This window comes from Chrysoperla carnea, chromosome 2 (assembly GCF_905475395.1).
Source record: "Chrysoperla carnea chromosome 2, inChrCarn1.1, whole genome shotgun sequence".
NCBI classification, from domain to species: domain Eukaryota; kingdom Metazoa; phylum Arthropoda; class Insecta; order Neuroptera; family Chrysopidae; genus Chrysoperla; species Chrysoperla carnea.
Genome location: NC_058338.1, coordinates 2,344,987 through 2,363,318, shown reverse-complemented (window position 1 = coordinate 2,363,318; position 18,332 = coordinate 2,344,987). Strand labels below are relative to the sequence as shown.

The following is an 18,332-nucleotide window of genomic DNA, read 5'->3' as shown; positions in this document are numbered from 1 at the left end:
GACAACAATGTTTGATTTAACGGTTCAAAATTTCTTTATAGGCAGATTTTTACTCAAGGAATGTGTGGTTAAAATTTCAATATACGTGCAAATTTTTAAGAAGGTTAGATTAGGTTAGGTTATATTGGGTGTCCTCGAAGGACACACTTAGGGTGTAGAGAACCTTTGTGATACCATATATGTGTTTTACCACCTTTCCGCTAATAATTTCATTGGTCAGCTCCTCAATTTCAGAGGCTGAGTGCACCTCCTTCATGCATATACCATGCACTACACCAGCCCATCACAACTATTAATTAAATTAGTTTTGTTGCGACGGCGGGAATCGAACCCGCTACCTAAGATTTACTCCAAAATCGAACAAAGTTTATTAACGGCAATATTATCCGAAAAAAATTTCATAATATTCGGTCAAGCCGTTTCAATTCGTTAGAGTTTCTATTTTTTTAACTATTTATTATGTTGAAAAGTTATCCTTAAGGGTCGCACCAGACCCCCTATCTACGGCTTTTTTTTTTAATAAATAATTTTCAGTAAACATTATTAAGTGTATATCGTATTAAAAATATTTTTCGGTGTATATTTATAATTGATAATATCTAATTTTATTAAAAAGTGTATAAGTTAAGTATTGTTTATTAAGTACTAAGTAAGTATTAAAAAGTACTTCTTAAGTAATATACACATGACTACTAACCAAACTACTAAGTAATAAGTAATAAGTTAAGTATTTTATAAAAATAAATATTAAATTAAATAGAAAGAAAATAATAATTTTTAATATAAGCATTTACTAAATTAACCATTTTTTATTTATTTATACCACACAAGTAAAAACCCTAGTTATACTTTCATAAAATTAGTCAAATATCTAATAATTTGTATGCTCTTATAAAATTAATAATTATAATAATTACGTCACAACTATAGTCACAATTATTATTTTTGTACCCTGTATATATGAAATATCAAGGTATTAATACACGAAGCGTGCCACTCTTTTTTTCGACTAAATTGTTTTGAGATAATTTTCTAATTAAAGGATAATTCTAATTTTCCAATTAAATCAAAGATTTAGAAAATAATAACTATATATTTGTTATAAAATTAAGAATAAAAATTATTTTTCCTTTTTGTTCATAATAAATAATCACCCTATATATAATTTTCATTAAAATACTAATTTAAATAACAAGTTAATATCATTATTAAAGAACATATAAGTACAATTAAGTACTTTTACCTGTCTTTAAGTACAAGTAATTTGCATTACACGTATATTATTATGCATTTATTATTATTTTAATAATTTTTTAATGCATATTATTTATTAAGGTAGTAAACACATCAAAAATTATGAAAGTATACATTAACTTATTTCATTTACGATATTGGTTTCTTTTGTTGCGACATTGGTCTAGTGGTATACATCCCCGCTTTGAATACTAAGATTCCCGGTTCAAAACCCGATTGAGTTAGTATAATTTTTTTTAATCAATATATCATTTTCTTTAAATTGAGTTTTACTTGAGTCTGTTCGTTTCAAAAATTGAAATTTTTTGATTTTATTATGAAAATTAAACAAGTTTGTACGTAGAAAACGTCTAATAAACGAGTCAAATTTTTGTCGAATGCAAAAATCAGAATCAATTATATGAAGAAAATTGTAGATATATTTCAGATTGTAATAAAAAATCACTATAAGTATTTAAACTTTCTGCATATCTTTAGAAATTATATGAATCCCCGAAAGTTGATTTCATTTGAGAAATTTGATAAGAAATTTGTAATGAACAAAAAAGCTTGGACTAAATTTAGAAAACAATTTTTATTTTAAATGAAATTAAAGAATTTCATAAAAATTTCAAGAATAAAGTTTATTAGTTTGGATGTGCGATCAACCTTAAGGTTTCATAATTAATACAAATAAATGACTGCTTTTACTGATTAAAGAACAAAGCTGTTCGTTTCATTACACATTATTATATATTAGTCGTCATTTTTAATAATAATTTTTAATTAATAATAATTATAATTATTTATTTATATTTTTTTTAATGTAATTAAAAAAATATAAAAATTAATTAGTGAAGTCTGTATACGTTTGTACACGTATCTACCTTTTTAATTAACAAGAAAAGTAAATAGAAATATTTTAAGAAAATATACAAAAAGCCAACAGCTTTATTTTTTATACCCTGTGTGTGTGTAATTTATCAGGGGTATATTAAATTTAGTCAAAAATATTACATGAAAATATTGTTATATTTACCCGAGCACATAATTCAGAATTTAACTCAAAACTGGAGTTAGAAGCATAGACACTTTAAGTACTCGAAAAGATAATCTAGCTTACGTGTGTCCACGAAGGTCACACTTAGGCTATAGAGAACCTTTGTGATACCGTATATGTGTTTTACCACCTTCCCGCTGATAATTTCATTTATCAGCTTCTCAATTTCAGAGGCTGAGTGCACCTCTTTCATGCATATACCATGCACTACACCAGCCCATCATAACTATTTTGTTGCGACGGCGGGAATCAAACCCGCTACCCTAAGCATACCGCGGGCGGCATTGGTTACGCCTTAACCAACTGAGCTAATAGGGCGACCAGTTTAACTACAAAAAAGCTATAGTTGTCACTGGCTATGAAAAATTTCCTTACTCAAATTGCTCTCTTTCGGCATGAAAAATAGTTTTGAATGAAAGCGTAAAATATACTTTTAATCTCACTCCATAATTTATTTAATTTTTTAATAAAAATTCAATAATCTCTTAAAAGTTATTGATTGATTATCAATAAAATTAATTATTTAAATAAATAAATAATATTAATAATTTTTAAGTGAAAAGCATACAAACTTTTTATTATTTTTTATAATTGATTTGCCTAACTAACTAAGTTTATATAAAAAAATAGCTTAAAGTAATAAATTAGTAAGAAAATTTTCCCATGATTAAAAATTATATGCATATTAAGCTATATTGATGTACTATAGAAAGGAACTAAGGCGTTCTCAGGTTTTTATTGCAGGAATCATTCAATAGGTTATTAAAGAAGGAAAAACCGCAGAGCCCTATTAAAAAATATCAAAATTTTGATAAATTTTATACATATAAAACTTTTTGTAGATAATCAAATTTCCCATCGATATAAAATTTCGATGTTTTGTGGTATTTTTGCATCTTTTTTTGGGGAGAAATAGGTATAGGCATTGCTTCAAACAAAAGAAAGTAAATTAAATTTCCTTTAAATTTTCTATATTCGATTGCCTTTGGAAAATGAGTAAAATCACCTGAAAAAATTAATTTCTATACTTACTTGTGCTTGAGTGAATAAAACTCGTCGTTTTCTTCGCTGTGCCAATGGAAACTGCATAGGTTTTGAATCAGGTACAGCGCATGCACCAAGTCCAGCCATATTATTTAAACCATGATGACCCATATTTGCTGAAGCGGCTGTACTACCCATTAATCTGGAAACTATACAAATTACGAATTAATATATACAATGTCAAAAGTTTTCCGAAAATCATCGGTGCTATAGGTCAAAATTTAGAGATTTTGCCTTTTTTTCTGATCGTTTATTGGAGTAAACCTTTTGAAATTATAAACAAAACAGAGTGAGAAGTGTGGGTACGGAAAGTCTAGGCTATAACACGTTTATCTTTGTTTTAAACCGACTTTTTTTTTGTTACCTCAGAACTTTTGACAAGGTGAACCGATTTTGATGATTTTTTATATATTTGAAAGCTAGTGCTTTCCGTGAGGTCCCATTTCATTTTGGTCTACTTCTGAGAACGGTATCCATGAGAAAATCATAAAAGTCTTAAATTTTCATTAGGTATGCATGACAAGAGGGCGAATAACTTAATATCACGCCAACCGATTTCGATGATTATTTTTTTAATGATAAATTAGTTAGTGCACTTAAGGTTCACTAAAAAATTACAAACTTTAAACAAAAAGAAAACCTTCAAAAGAAAAACTTTCCACAAAATAAATTAATATGCATTAAAAAGTAAAAAAATAACGATAATATAATGTAGTTACAATTATTGTTATTTTTGGAGCCGTTGCCAAGGAAACAACTCTGACAGAACACTTTGCTACATTAGCTTGACTGACACCGACTCCAAAAATATCAGTAATTTTAACTACATTATATTATCGTTATTTTTTTACTTTTTAGTGTATACTAATTTGTTAAGGGAAAGTTTTTCTTTTGAAGTCGGTTTTCTTTTTGTTTAAAGTTTTTTTTTTATAGTAAAGTTGTAATTGCCTGTAGTCAAGCGAGCGGGTTACCTCTAGTACTCATATTATCAACAAGAATAGATATATTTCATGTGTCACTAAAGAAAAATATTATGATTTTGTTTTGAAAAATATCCTAATATTTATCTTGTAATTGTAATAAAGGATTATAAAACCTTATAAAGGATATAATAAAGGAAACACTAACATATCAAAAACATGACAGACAGCATCCAGGATATGTTATTAGAATTTTTACTTACTGTTAGAAAATAAAAATATATAACAATGTCGTCTTCTGTTCCATTAGTTTATGTAAATAAATATATAATATCAATATCGATATCGACATCGATTCGATACTGCATTGATTCAAGGCTTTGTTCGTATATCTTATATCCACTATAATCCTTTAGATTGTACTGGACGCACATATCGAACAATTAATTGTATTTCTTTTAGAATATTCCCAAGAAAATAATAGGTGTTGGGTCCTGAGAATACATTTTGGCAACATCATTTCAAAAAAAAAAAAATAAACGTTGGACAAGAGTTACGTTAGCTAAGCGAATTCCATCAGAGATTGAAAAATAACACTTAAAATCGAATGATATTGAATTTTTAGTTTTTCAAGAATTTTCACAGGAGTACTTTTATGCTCAAAACTTTGTACTTTGCGCACCTTCCATCCTTTGTTTATCGGCCAATTTTTCTTATTAATAAACTTGACCTTTCAAATACCAAAAACTTTCTTGGTATCAAATTTTATTCAAATCCGACTTAAATTGCGACCGCAACGAGAATTGACAGACACATAAATGTATAGATACATATTTGATATTTGATAAACTAAAAAGAGCTGTACTTTATTTTCTATAAAATCGAGTTCCACACTCATGGCAATGTGACCAATAATTACCCGGGTCCTATGATAGCCCACATTTAAAAAAAAAAAACATTCATATTTTGTATAAAAACTATCGCATACAAAAAGGCAGTTCACCTAGACACAAATATGGATTTTAACGTTGGATTTTAGTTTTCAGTGATATAACCAAGTGAGTGCATTATTTTATAACTTGTGAATTTGAAATATTTAAAAAGAAAAATAGTTAAAACAGTTACAATTATTCTATTATAAGTAGTAGGTTCATTTTCATATCAAAACGTGTCGACACTGAATGAAAGAAAAGTTTCTGTTTAATTACAATTGAGTGAGGTTTCATTGGTCATCATTGAGTGTCAATGATTTTATATAATAGCCCTATACGTGTGGTTTGATAAGAAGGTCCGGGCTCGGGTCTTTCTAAAATTATAAATATTGTATTTGACTGCCCTCCAAGCAAACAAATATGGCCCACAAAATATTATGACTGATAAGACTACAACAACAAGACTTTTTTATATACAAAAGGAATTTTTCGAATTGTAATAGTATAGATGGATACTAATTGATACCTTGTTCGAGTACAGTCATTATAGAACACATCCTGTATAAATACAAATAAATAAATATAATTGAACTGAATCGAATTGTGAAAACGGTATTTTCATGTTTTCGATTTAGTGTTTATACACACACACAGTTAACAGTAACAACAGTTCTAGATAGATAGATATATTTCGATGTTATGGAGGGTTAATATGAAATGAACGATACATTCATTTGTTTATTTAATATTTTGGAACGAATTCGAATTGTAAACTAAACTAAACTAAAGCTAAAGTATACAATTCATCCTCCTGCACCCTTTGTAAAATTTAACTATCTATATGTGTGTGTAATGTAATGGACACACATGAGAATTTCTAATACAAATATTTATTATTCATCTATATATATGTGTGTATAGGGTGTCTACTTAATATGGTTACATATGGTAAACTCTTTGATTATAAGGTTTACGAAAAAAAGTTATTCTTTATAAAAATCTCTGCTTTCAAAAATATTAACAATTTTGTTATTCACTTATGACATTGAATTTATAGAGTGTCTACAAATTAAAAAAGTTCGGTAGGAATATTAATGGTCGTTTAGAAATGTAGACCATTTTATCCGTACTAAAGTTATGATAGAACAAGTGAAAACAAACAATTGACTGAGTTAATTGTTGAAATACCATGCATAGTCAGTGTTGATTTCTTTATCATATTACACATACAAACATGTGACACATGCATAACTGTTAATCAAGTATAGTACATATTATAAAATTTCCGCCAAATTGGCGCCCTCACGGGTAAACAGTGATGTTTACGAAAAAATGTTTCTTTTGTTCTATCTCTAACGGTTTACAAGATGGGTCCTACGGAACCAAGACCCAATTGACCTATGATGCTCATTTACGAACTTGACCTCACTTTTTACGTCCTGAGTACGCTGTAAAAATTTCAGCTCGATATCTTTTTTCGTTTTTGAGTTATCGTGTCCACAGAGGGACGTACGGACGGACAGCCGGAAATGGACTAATTAGGTGATTTAGTGAACAGCTATGACAAAATTATTTTCCTAGCTTCATTATTTTTAAGCGTTACAAACTTGGGACTAAACTTAATATACTATATTGTATATTTCATATATACATGGTTTAAAAAACGATTTCAAAATTGCAATTTCAAGATAAAACTAAGCCACTTTTACTAGAGCATGTTTAGCTAAACCGACTTATTTTTAGTTAAGCTACATGTGATAAAGCGTTGTAATTACTTTTTAGTGACACTCTGTAAAACAGTATTCTGAAGTTAAATATAGTTTTTATATAATATTTAATAATAACATGTGAAAACACTTCATAATTTATTATAAATAATAAAAATTTATAATTTAATGCAATTTCTATTTTATTATTTTCGATTGCATTTACAAATTTTGAAATATTGCAAAAATTAACTTTTACTAATATTAATGGCAACAGATGTTGCCATTCTTTTCTATAATTCTTTTGATATAATTATGTATTTAATAGATATTATACTCTAAATCGTAGGTAATTATATCTCTTAATGGTAGAATCCAAACAAAATAGATAGAATTCTAAGTAGAAAAGGTGGATTGTATTAGAGAACTTGTGAAAATTAGATGAAAATTGTGAGTAAAATTTTGCGATATATACCATAGTTTTTGGAAATATTGATGCCCAAAGATTTAGAGCAAATAGCTTAAGAAGAAATAGCATAAAAATGCTATTCATTTCATGTGCGAACTTCCTGAAAACTAGTTTTTCGATTTTTGTAGAATTTTTATGTAATTTATGGTGGAAGCGACGGGAAATTTAGTTGTATATCATTACTCAGTATGTTATTTATATTTCCCGTTGCTTCCACCATTAAATTTGATCTTTTTAGGCGATCAAACATGTGAGAAATAGTTAGTATAATATTTCACTTTATTATTGGCTTATGGATTTTATAATGCAAAACTAGTGTACCCACGCACCATAATAAAATAATATCCAGTTAATATTGTGTAGGTTGCTTGGTCACTATGTAAGAAAATAATGGCAATGTAAGTAATATTTGTTAAAATAAAAGTTGCTAAACATTGCTGTATTTTTAGACAGTAAATAAAAGTAGATATATCTATCTACATTAGATGTATGTACATTGTACATGCATACATACAGAAGCTGGTTCTGAAGAAGACGGCAAAAATATTATACACAAAAACTAAAGGAGTGTCTTTAACTAACTGATGAAGAATACCTTCCTTCATTGTTCGACCATGTCCATCAACAACAAGCCATGAAAGAGAATGAAATGAAATTGAGGTAGAGTTCATCAAAACAAAGTGGCACCGAGCAAGAGAGAGTGTATGATGTATATGTATGTGCATTCGTATCTATACTCTCTCTTGTTCAGTGCCACTTAGTTTTGATAGAACTCTATTTGTATAAAGAGAAGTATGTAAAATTAGAGACAGGATTTTAATATTCCCTTTTGTTGTGCAATTTCTAGATCAATTTTTATGCTACTCGTTGCAGTTTTGCAAAAATTATCTTCTAGAATTTTTTCGAAAATGTTTCACAATACCACTATTTGAAATTATTTGCAAATTTACAACTCCTTATCTTTTATAGTTTTGGAGAAAATGGATACCAAAATTGTATCCTAATTTGCACTTAAATAAAAAATAAAAAATGTTTCAAGCAAAAGTTGTTTATTTTTATATAAGGAATAACTTTATTATAACAATTGTACGTCAAGAGTAATCCCTTATTTTAGCAATGTTTCAAACAAAAGTTGTTTATTTTTATATAAGGAATAACTTTATTATAACAATTGCACGTCAAGATTAAACCCTTATTTTAGCACTTACACTTCTTCTTTTTATAATTTTTCGATGCTAGGTTTCAGAACAACAGTACTTTTTAGTTTTTATAAAACATAAATCAATTCAATCCCTAATCGTATACAATTTCATGGTACTAAGAAAATGGAATTGGCATCCTCACACATAAATTTTTTCATAATACTGTATTTATTATACACATACTGAATGATTCATTTTAAACGATTCAGGCATTATTATTTTAAAGTGAAACCAAGGTCAATTTCATTTTTTTTATTGGAAAAGCAGCAAGTAAAACTTGAATGTGTTAGCTTCGACGCATGCCTGGAGTTTACTCCTTTAAGTGTTGTATAGTATGCTGTGCCGGTCAGATTATTGTCAGTTTCAAACAATAGATGCTTTGTTGACAGCGTATACAAGTTTGAAGTTATGCACACACATTACTAAAAAGTGAAAGGTACAAACGATAGATTTTACTCATTTTGATCACTAGATTTTACTCATCGTTAATTTTTTTTTTCATACCACGCGTTTTATTTGGACTTAAGGAGTAAACTCCAAAAATATACAAGGTTGATTTTTAATCACACGAAAACAGTTTTATTTTACGGTTAACTTAGCCATTGATTAGCCGTAAACAATAAATGCTATGTTTTTTTCGCTTGTTTTCTTCCATGAAGGTTATAAGAAAGAGAACGATCGCTATAGAAAATATTGTCCCCGAAATATGGATAAAATAAGTGAGGCGCTGCGACCGCTAAGTAGTATCAATAAAAGCGGGCTGTTGTGCGCTAATTTGAAATGATCTATCAATTTGTACATTATGCAACTAACTTCATCTACTTGTACTCATAAACAGCTAACTTCGCAGATACTACTTCTTGATGACAGCGCGGCTGGTGGCTGAAAAATGAACTATAAATTCTACAAATTTTCAGGGACAGACGCGCTAATGCTTTAACACGTAGCGATCGTTCTCCTTCTTTATAACCTTCATGTTTTCTTCTATAACAACGTAATTTTTTTTCCTGTTAGCAATTTTATCATTCGTTTCGTAGATTAATTCGATTATTTATTATACACGAATCTGAAACATATACAATCCTAACAAAATCGATGACTACTTCATATAAAATGAATCACCCAATAAATATATACTAATATATAATATAAAATACATAATAATAATATATGATGGACTTGTATGTTTCTGATGTATGTATGTTGTTGCTGATATTTAGTAAGTTTTGAAGTGCTTTGTAAATACAGTTACCAACTCTAACTCAAACTCAAACTCAAACTCACACACATACCTACCTACAACTGTTTAGTTTTATATATTATTTTGTTTTGTTTAATATTGTTAAAGTCTGTCAATAATATGTCATATATTATTACATTTATTTATTTATTTATTTATTAATAGAAGAGAAAACTGTATTTTATATTAAAAACTATTTTCATTCTTTACTGGTTGTTAGTTTACTCTCTAAACACCTTCTGCTACAAATTTGGAAAAGTTGTAAAGGCGAGAAAAGAGTCAAATCAATTCTATCGTCAGAGATGGATTAACAAATTTTGTGCTCGGAGACAGTTTAAAAAATTTGCGTCTCCGTATTAAAAATTTATCAATAAAGATCTTTTTTTTAGTTCTTTATTTTTCAGGCAATTTTCTAAATCACCAGGGGGAAGCGCAGATAACATTCCAGAATATTAATAGGGTATTATAGTTAGTCAGAAATAAATCATGAAATTTGAAAAAAGTTAAAATTTATGTAAAAATAAACTTAAATATTCTGATTTCGAGTCATAAAAGCACATTTTTCTTTTATAATATTAAAATTAAAAATCGTAATTTTTAAACTCTATATCACGTGACCTAAAACGCGGTTAAGCCCTGCTGTGATTTCATATCGGTATGAGTCATAGACCATCAATTAGTTCTGTGTAGACAGCTGGGTCTAATATATACATAAATAATAAGTATTTATATTTATTATAATCAGATGTCTATGAATATATCTGTCAAAGTTATTTGTGTTATTTCTTATAGTGATACCCATATTACGTCATCAAATTAAACTAAACAAAAACGTTTTTGTGTAAGTATCTGAATTAAAAAGTAGAAAATGAGTTCAAAAAAAGAAAATTAGAGTGATTAAGAAATAAATAATTTTAATAAAAAGCGTGGGGTGCTAGAGATACATGGCAAAGGTAAAGTTATTATAAAATATCCTAAAAAGCAAAACTGATAGAGATTTTTTTTTTAAGCGCCCCAAACAAATTTAATATGAAGTGTTAGGATTCAAGAAGCATGTAATATAAGAACTTTTAGTAGATATCTATAACGTTTAATACCTAATGTATTTAATTGCATTTTTTTTGGTAATTGGACACTTTTTGATCACACTTTAAAGTGTACCATATACCTACAATCAAAGTCATTCACTTCGTCAGAGAAGGTGCCTTAGCTAATAGGTAGTTTATTCAATAGTTTATTTTATACATAGATATTTAAATGTATTAAATAACATTAGTCATAGACTTTAAAATTATATCAATACTTGTTACACCATATACAGGGTGTAACAAGTATTTTATCATCACCCAAATATTTCATTTTATAATAAACCAATCAAAACATAACTTAAACAATAGTTGCAGAGTTGTTAGTAGACATCACGTTCTGACATCAGATTGAACCTAGTTCTTTGGGTTTCTTCATGAAGCCAAAGAAACAACTCTGACAGAACAGTTTGCTACATTAGCTTGACGGACACCGACTCCAAAAATAACAATAATTTTAACTACATTATATTATCGTTATTTTTATACTTTTTAGTGCATATTAATTTCTTTTGGAAAAGTTTTTCTTTTGAAGTCGGTTTTCTTTTTGTTAAAAGTTGTTTTTATTTTCCGATTTTTGGTGAATATGAAGTACACTAACTAATTTTTCACTAAAAAAACGAATCATCGAAATCGGTTGACGTGATATAGAGTTATTCGTCCTCTTGTCGTGCATACGTAATGCAAATTTAAGACTTTTATGGTTTTCTTATGGATGACGTTGTCAGAACTGGACCAAAATGAAATGAGACCACACGGGAAGCACTAGCTTTCAAATAGATAAAGAATTGTCAAAATCGGTTCACCCAGTCAAAAGTTCTGAGGTCAAACATCAAAAAAAAAAAAAAATACAGTCGAATTGATAACTTCCTCCTTTTTTGTTTGTAGTCGGTTAAAAACTAATAATTGTTATTCAAAATATTTTTTTCTAAAAATGTTAGCTTTCGCAGGAAATACGACTTAAAAATATGTCATTATTGCTTTTAATCCAAAAAAAATACGCAAGTCAAAGTCATGGATACAATCGAATGTCTTCTATTGCCCTTAACAAATTTTGATTAAAACGTTTTTCTGTAGTCAGCGTGTGTTTTTTTTTCTCGATTAAATGCTATAATGACATAATTTTAAGTCGTATTTCTTCTGAACGAGCCATTAGCCATTATAGATTTAAATGAGCCACTCTGTATATCATAAGTATCAATATCACAGTATCACTTTAGAACTTTGTAAGTTTTAAAATATAAATATAGTATATACACAATTAAACTAATAATTATCCATTTAAGTATAATAAAATCACGTATATCAGTCAGTCAGAGTCAGTCAGGATATGTAATTTGATGCTATATTTAATAAATATAATGTATATGTAATGTACACTGACAGGTATTACAAATAGAATAACTAATTTATTAGTGGTATCGATATCATTTTGGAATACGTTCAACTCGAAATGTTAATAAAAATTGCAAATTAGTTATTCAATTTATTGTAAAGAATGGCATGTGGATTAATTGGTGACGATGTAAACGAAATTGATATTGCCGAAAACGATATTATTGAAAATTATTCAACAATAACTCTCGACAAATTTGTCGAATACGAATCAAGAGTAGATTAAATTTCCTTTGAACCTTTGACCGAGATATAACCATTTCAATCTGGCTTTTTTTTCGCATTTCATCCCTCTTGTTCGATAATTTAAATGAAGAGTGTTTTTAGCTATGTTAAAAGTGCAAATTTAAGGTTCCGTACCTGAAAAAACTAAAAAATTGGCGTTGATCTTCAAAATAAAAATAAAAAACAAGTATTTTCGAGAATGGACCCTAGTAAACGCACTAACCGCTCTCACTTAAGCCAGACATACTTAATTTCAATAACAAAATAAATAACCAAAATTCATACCCGCTTCCAAATCAATTTTTTCGAGAAAATAATAAGTTTCTATTTGTAAATTTATATAAAAAGATAAACTTGTTGTTAAGACAAAACAGACCTAATTACTTTTCTAATCCCGCTAGAGTTTACCAATTGCATAATAATTGGTATTAATTTTAATACCGACCAACGTTCTGGGATGAAACACACATATATACTTCTGTGAATCGATTGATATTGAAGTCATTTTAAGTTATGTTTATTAGTTAACAAGCAAACTATATCACACGGAATTTATATTATCCGAAAATTTGTTATTCTATCCCATATTATTCTCAAAAATCCCATACCAATCCCATATTATTCTCTCTCTCTTTATAAATTATCTAAATTTTTTTAAGGGAATCTTTGTAGTCTAAAATTTACTTTTGCACACATGAAAATTAAATGACTTATACTTCTGGCTTTTATTCGCTTAGATTGGTTTGAAATCGAATTAAATGGTGGAAGAAACGGGAAATTAAAATCACATATCGAATATTAATATGTAATTAAACTTCCCGTCGCTTCTACCATAAATAAAAAAAGAAACATATACTCAACTATTTAAAAATTAAGAATATTTTTTCCACTTATTAAAAATTTCGATAAAATTCTTGTAAAAGCCAACAAATTTTCTAGAATTTTAAGAAAAAATTGGGTTGAAAAAAAGTTCAAGTTATAAAACAACAAACCAGTAAATATCTTGACGGAAAACCATTTAAGATAAAATTTCAAAAGATACCGAATTCGAACCACACATACCAAGGTAAAAGATCACACATGAAGGCACTCCTATACATTTTCTAAGTAAGTATATGTGTGTTCCCACATAACATACTTAGAAAACCAACAGAAATAAACCAATATAAAGGAATTCTTATCAAGAAAATATTTCACATCTATATCAAATTGCCTTTGTTTTAATTTAACTATAAATAATATATTAAATATATCTTTGCGAAAAAACTCCTGTCACAGAAGTCGAAAACACTAAGAAAAACTATTTTTATTTATAGAGAATTATCATTTGGGAAAAAAGAATTAATTTTTAAAGTTCTCTGAAAAATTGAACTATTTTCTAACAAATATTCCTTGAATTACTATAAGTCGACCGTACGTCTAAATAATTTTGCAGGATAAAATCTATAATCAAGCGAAATTAAATACTAACCATATGTTTCGTCGCGTAAAGATATCAAATTTAATGGTGGAAGCAACGGGAAATATAAATAACATATCGAATAATAATATACAACTAAATTTCCCGTCGCTTCCACCATAAATTACATGAAAAATTCCATTAATTTAACAAAAAAAACTATTTTTCTGTAAATTCGTCATGAATAAAACGTGTATTTTCTTAAAAACGTTCTCAAAATATCTAGTTTTCTGAGGATTATCTTAAAATTCTCATAAATGTGCTTTATAAGCGCGTAAATTTTTTTAAATTTACGTTTTATTATGTCAACAAGGCTAATTTCAAAAAGATTAATTTAGAAAATTAATATTAATTAGTTAAAAGTATGACAAATATTTTTCCTATAAAGAAATAAAGAAAATTATAACAAGCGAAACTCGTTTTTCCATAAAAGTGGTGAAATGAATCTATATCTAAAAATCATTTTCCCTAAATCTTTAGGTAAAAATATTTCAAAAACTATCATATATATATCGAAACATTTTTACTCTTAATTTTCGACCAATTTTTTCAAGTTCTTCAATAAAATCCGCCCTCAAAATTTGAAAGTCTCGGGTATTTTTATACACGGGAAAACGCAATGAAAACTTGTACAAGAAGTGTGCCTTTGAAACCAACAATTTTTGTTTGACACAATTAATTAGTCTAGGCTTAAAAAACAAAATTTTCCACAAACACACACACAAAACAAAACACTTACTAGCAAATCGTGGATCCGCCGCTGTACTTTGATACCATCCATGGGGCGTTGAATAATGTGGTCCCAATGTGATATTATCCGCCGGACTACAATATTGTGCTTGTGCCGCAGCGGCAAATTGTCCAGCCGTCGCATACGCGGCCATACTGCTTGCACCGCCTGTTGAACCGTTATTTCCAACACCGCCGGGTCCTGTACTGCCTGGCACACCCACGGACGATGCAACCGGTGAATTGATTGAACTACCACTAGACGTCGATCTGCTTAAGAGAAAATATGAAAAATTATTTTATTTGTACTTAAATTTTTTTTATGGGGGCCTTAAAATAAATATTTCTACAAGCTGTCCCCCATTTTGACTTATTATGGTTAATAACTTGTTTTGTAGTTAACCAATCATAAAATAACTTACAGAAGACTTAACAAAAGTTACAAAGTTTGATGGAGGACATATTCTGACATCAATTTGGATCTAGTTCTCTAAGTCAATTAAGATTCTCCGAAATCAATTTAGATTAAACAAAAATTGTTAGTTCTTTTATGAGGATCAACTTTTCTAATTTAAAATTTTCTTCTATCTCTTACCTTCTAGGATCTAATTTGGCTATTAAAGCAATTCAAAGAACTTGGTCTCAAAAATATGCCCTGTTAACTTGCAGGATCGAAATTTTTGAGTTCAATATAACAACACAAAACACATTAGTTTTCCAATTTTTATTGGATTTTGTACATTTTTACAGGGAAATCATAAAAGTTCCTTTGATATCGGGCATATTTTCACATAATCTATGTTTGAGACGCCGTAAAAAGAAAATTATTGTATTGAAATAAGCACATGTTCTTATAGCAAGTAAATATATTTCTCAATTCTTAATTCAAGTAAATAAGACTGCTTATGGATATTTTCTTGAACCAAGTAAAGTACCTTTTTTTATAGTATAACAAAAAATCTTATATTAAACCAAAAAAACTTTGTCTTTTGACAAAATTGATTCAGGACATCCTTAAAATGGATATTTTCTGAAAAATAATGAGCGCGTCGGAGATAATTCGAGTATTTTTTTAAATCTTAAACAAAAGTAACAAATTGAGATGAATTTCGGTATGAAATCAGAAAGCTTTAACAAAAATTTTTGGAAATATAAATTAAAAAATAGATTCAATGCAAGCGCCTATTTACATTCTCATAATTACCCTAATTTTAAAAATTAATTCGCTCAAGAATAAGTTGAGAAAGTTTTATCACATTTTTATTTTACGTAGGTATAATAGCATTTAAAAGTTATTTTGTACCTTTTAGTTTATATTTCAATAAATAACGCATTATATTCTTTAAAAATTGTTTTTAAACTTATCATTATTTCAATTTTCTCAATCTCACGACTGCATTGACAGCGGAAACCTATATAGGAAAAACTTCTAAGCAAAAGTTTTCATTGAATCATATTTCGAAAAGTCAATACTTTCCGAGTTATTAGCTATTGAATATCAGAGTATTTAACGTCAAATTACTGAAAAATTTGGCTTTTTTTACACAGGTATATCGTACACTTTTTTAAACCCATGAAAATTAAAAAAGTTTCAAATCATTTTCATAAAAATTGACAGAGTTGTAATGAAAACAAAACAAAGCTTCTTGGACCGATCTTTTTAAGTTTTATTCAGGACAAAAACTGATGAATTTACCACGGGAACTAAAACTAATGCTTCCCGCTTTCCAATTTACTTTATTTAGGCACTGGCAACATACTCAAAAAGTTCTGGCAGTTTCGGATACTCCTTTTTTTGAAATATTGCAATTGAAATGCCAAAATTTTTTTCGAAAAATACAAATAAATTGTCTTAGCGTTAAATAACTCAAAAAATAATTAAGTTACAGAAAAAAGTTTAAGAGAAAAGCTTTTTTTCAGCAAAATATTTTACCTTCTAAACTTTTTTTGTAAATTTACTTTTTGTCAAGTTATTTAACGATAAAGACATGTTTTTGTATTTTTCCAAAAAAAAATATTGCAATAAAATTGCAATATTTCAAATAATATATATCCATAACTGCCAGAACTTTTTGAGCATGTTGCCAGTACCTAAATAACTTAAATTGGAAAATGGCAAACATTAATCAATTTTAGTTCCCGTGGTAAATTCATCATTTTTTGTGCTCAATAAAACATAAAAAGAACGGTACGAGAAACTTTGTTTTCATTGTTACGCCGTTAATTTTCGTGGAAATAGCTTGAAACTCATTTTCATTTTTATGGTTTTTTAAAGTACTTTAAAAAGTGTATGATTTACTTTCTTCAAAAAACTGCAAATTTCTCGAAAACTTGGAAAGTATTGATTTTTTGAAATATGTAGTTGAATCAACTTCCTTAATTAATTAAGTCTTTATACAGGATGTTTAAAAAATCACATTAAAAAACTATAGGAAGTATCTGTTTTAAATAAATACCTGTACGGTGATGGTGGATTCTGTACGGTTGAGGCAGCAGACGCTGCAGCTAATTCTAATTTACGATAACTCTCTTCAATTGGTGACAAAATATCCGTAACACTAAATGGCGTTGTGTGCATAGCAGCCGCAGCACTTTGTGCTGCATGCAAATGATTTAAATGATTTAAATGATGATGTCCAAGTGCTGAACTTTGATGATGATTCAATGAATGATGATGATGATTTGCTAATTGATGATTCAAATGATGATTTAACGAATGTGAATGATGATGTGTATTCTTTGGGCTTAAACTCATTGCCAATTCAACGCCACTTAATTCCGGTAAAATTAAACCGGAATTATGATGTACATGTACTTGCTGATGTAAATCATTTGTAGTTCGATTATCATTTGCACTTGAGACGACGGTAGTCACTCCGCTTGGATCAAACGCACTATTATCACCAACATTATTATTTGCACTGTTATCATTCGCGTTACCGCTTGATGTCGATGAGACACTAACACCAGATAAACCCGATAACCCGGACATTTAGAGTCCAAAAAATAAAAAAAATTATATATCAAAAAACAAAAAAAACGACCGAAAACCACCTCAAAGTTTCTCTCACTCCATAATCGCACACCACTCTCAAAAACAAAAACAAACAAAAAAATAAATCAATTACGCGGTCAGTCCGTCGGTCAATATCAATTTAAACGAATACCATTCAGGTTAAAAAAAAAAAAAAACGTTTCGAACTACCACCTTAGTTTTAATAATAATAATAATAATAATAATAATAAGTTCTCTATATAAATAAATCAAATAACATTCACGAGTTTGAGCGGTTTATCGACAACAACAAGAATTAAAGTGTGCTTAAAAGTGGTATACTGTACTTCTACACTCTGATTTTGAAGTACGGTAAGTAAAGAAGAACTCTCCTTTTCTACTCTTTCTGGATTATAAGAGCGCTTAACTCTCATCACACGGAGTATAAGTTTACTTCTGGAGTACGTACTATAAAAGTAGGTACATGCCACTTGTCATCGAAACAAATATTGTTACTGGAGAACATGTTCAATTCTATACACATAATATAACATACCACACTCAATACACACAAAAAAAAGGATAAAAAATATATCAATTCATATAAATCTATCTTTATTCACTATCCATCTCAACTA

General features: G+C 28.4%; 1 protein-coding gene across 2 annotated transcripts in view; it reads right to left on the bottom strand.

Moving 5' to 3' along the window:
* Positions 1-17,687, bottom strand: part of LOC123293242 (homeobox protein Nkx-2.4) — a 51,880-nt gene extending 34,193 nt beyond the window's left edge. Inside the window, exons 1-3 of one of the 2 annotated variants that reach the window (XM_044873993.1) lie at positions 17,156-17,687; positions 14,710-14,972; positions 3,326-3,486 (exon numbers count right to left, since the gene is read on the bottom strand). In XM_044873993.1, the coding sequence (XP_044729928.1) occupies positions 3,326-3,486; positions 14,710-14,972; positions 17,156-17,454 (723 nt within the window). In that variant the 5' untranslated portion in view covers positions 17,455-17,687. The remainder of the gene's footprint in view (positions 1-3,325; positions 3,487-14,709; positions 14,973-17,155) is intronic. The other variant, XM_044873992.1, reaches the window with a different exon arrangement.
* Positions 17,688-18,332: the final 645 nt, after the last annotated feature.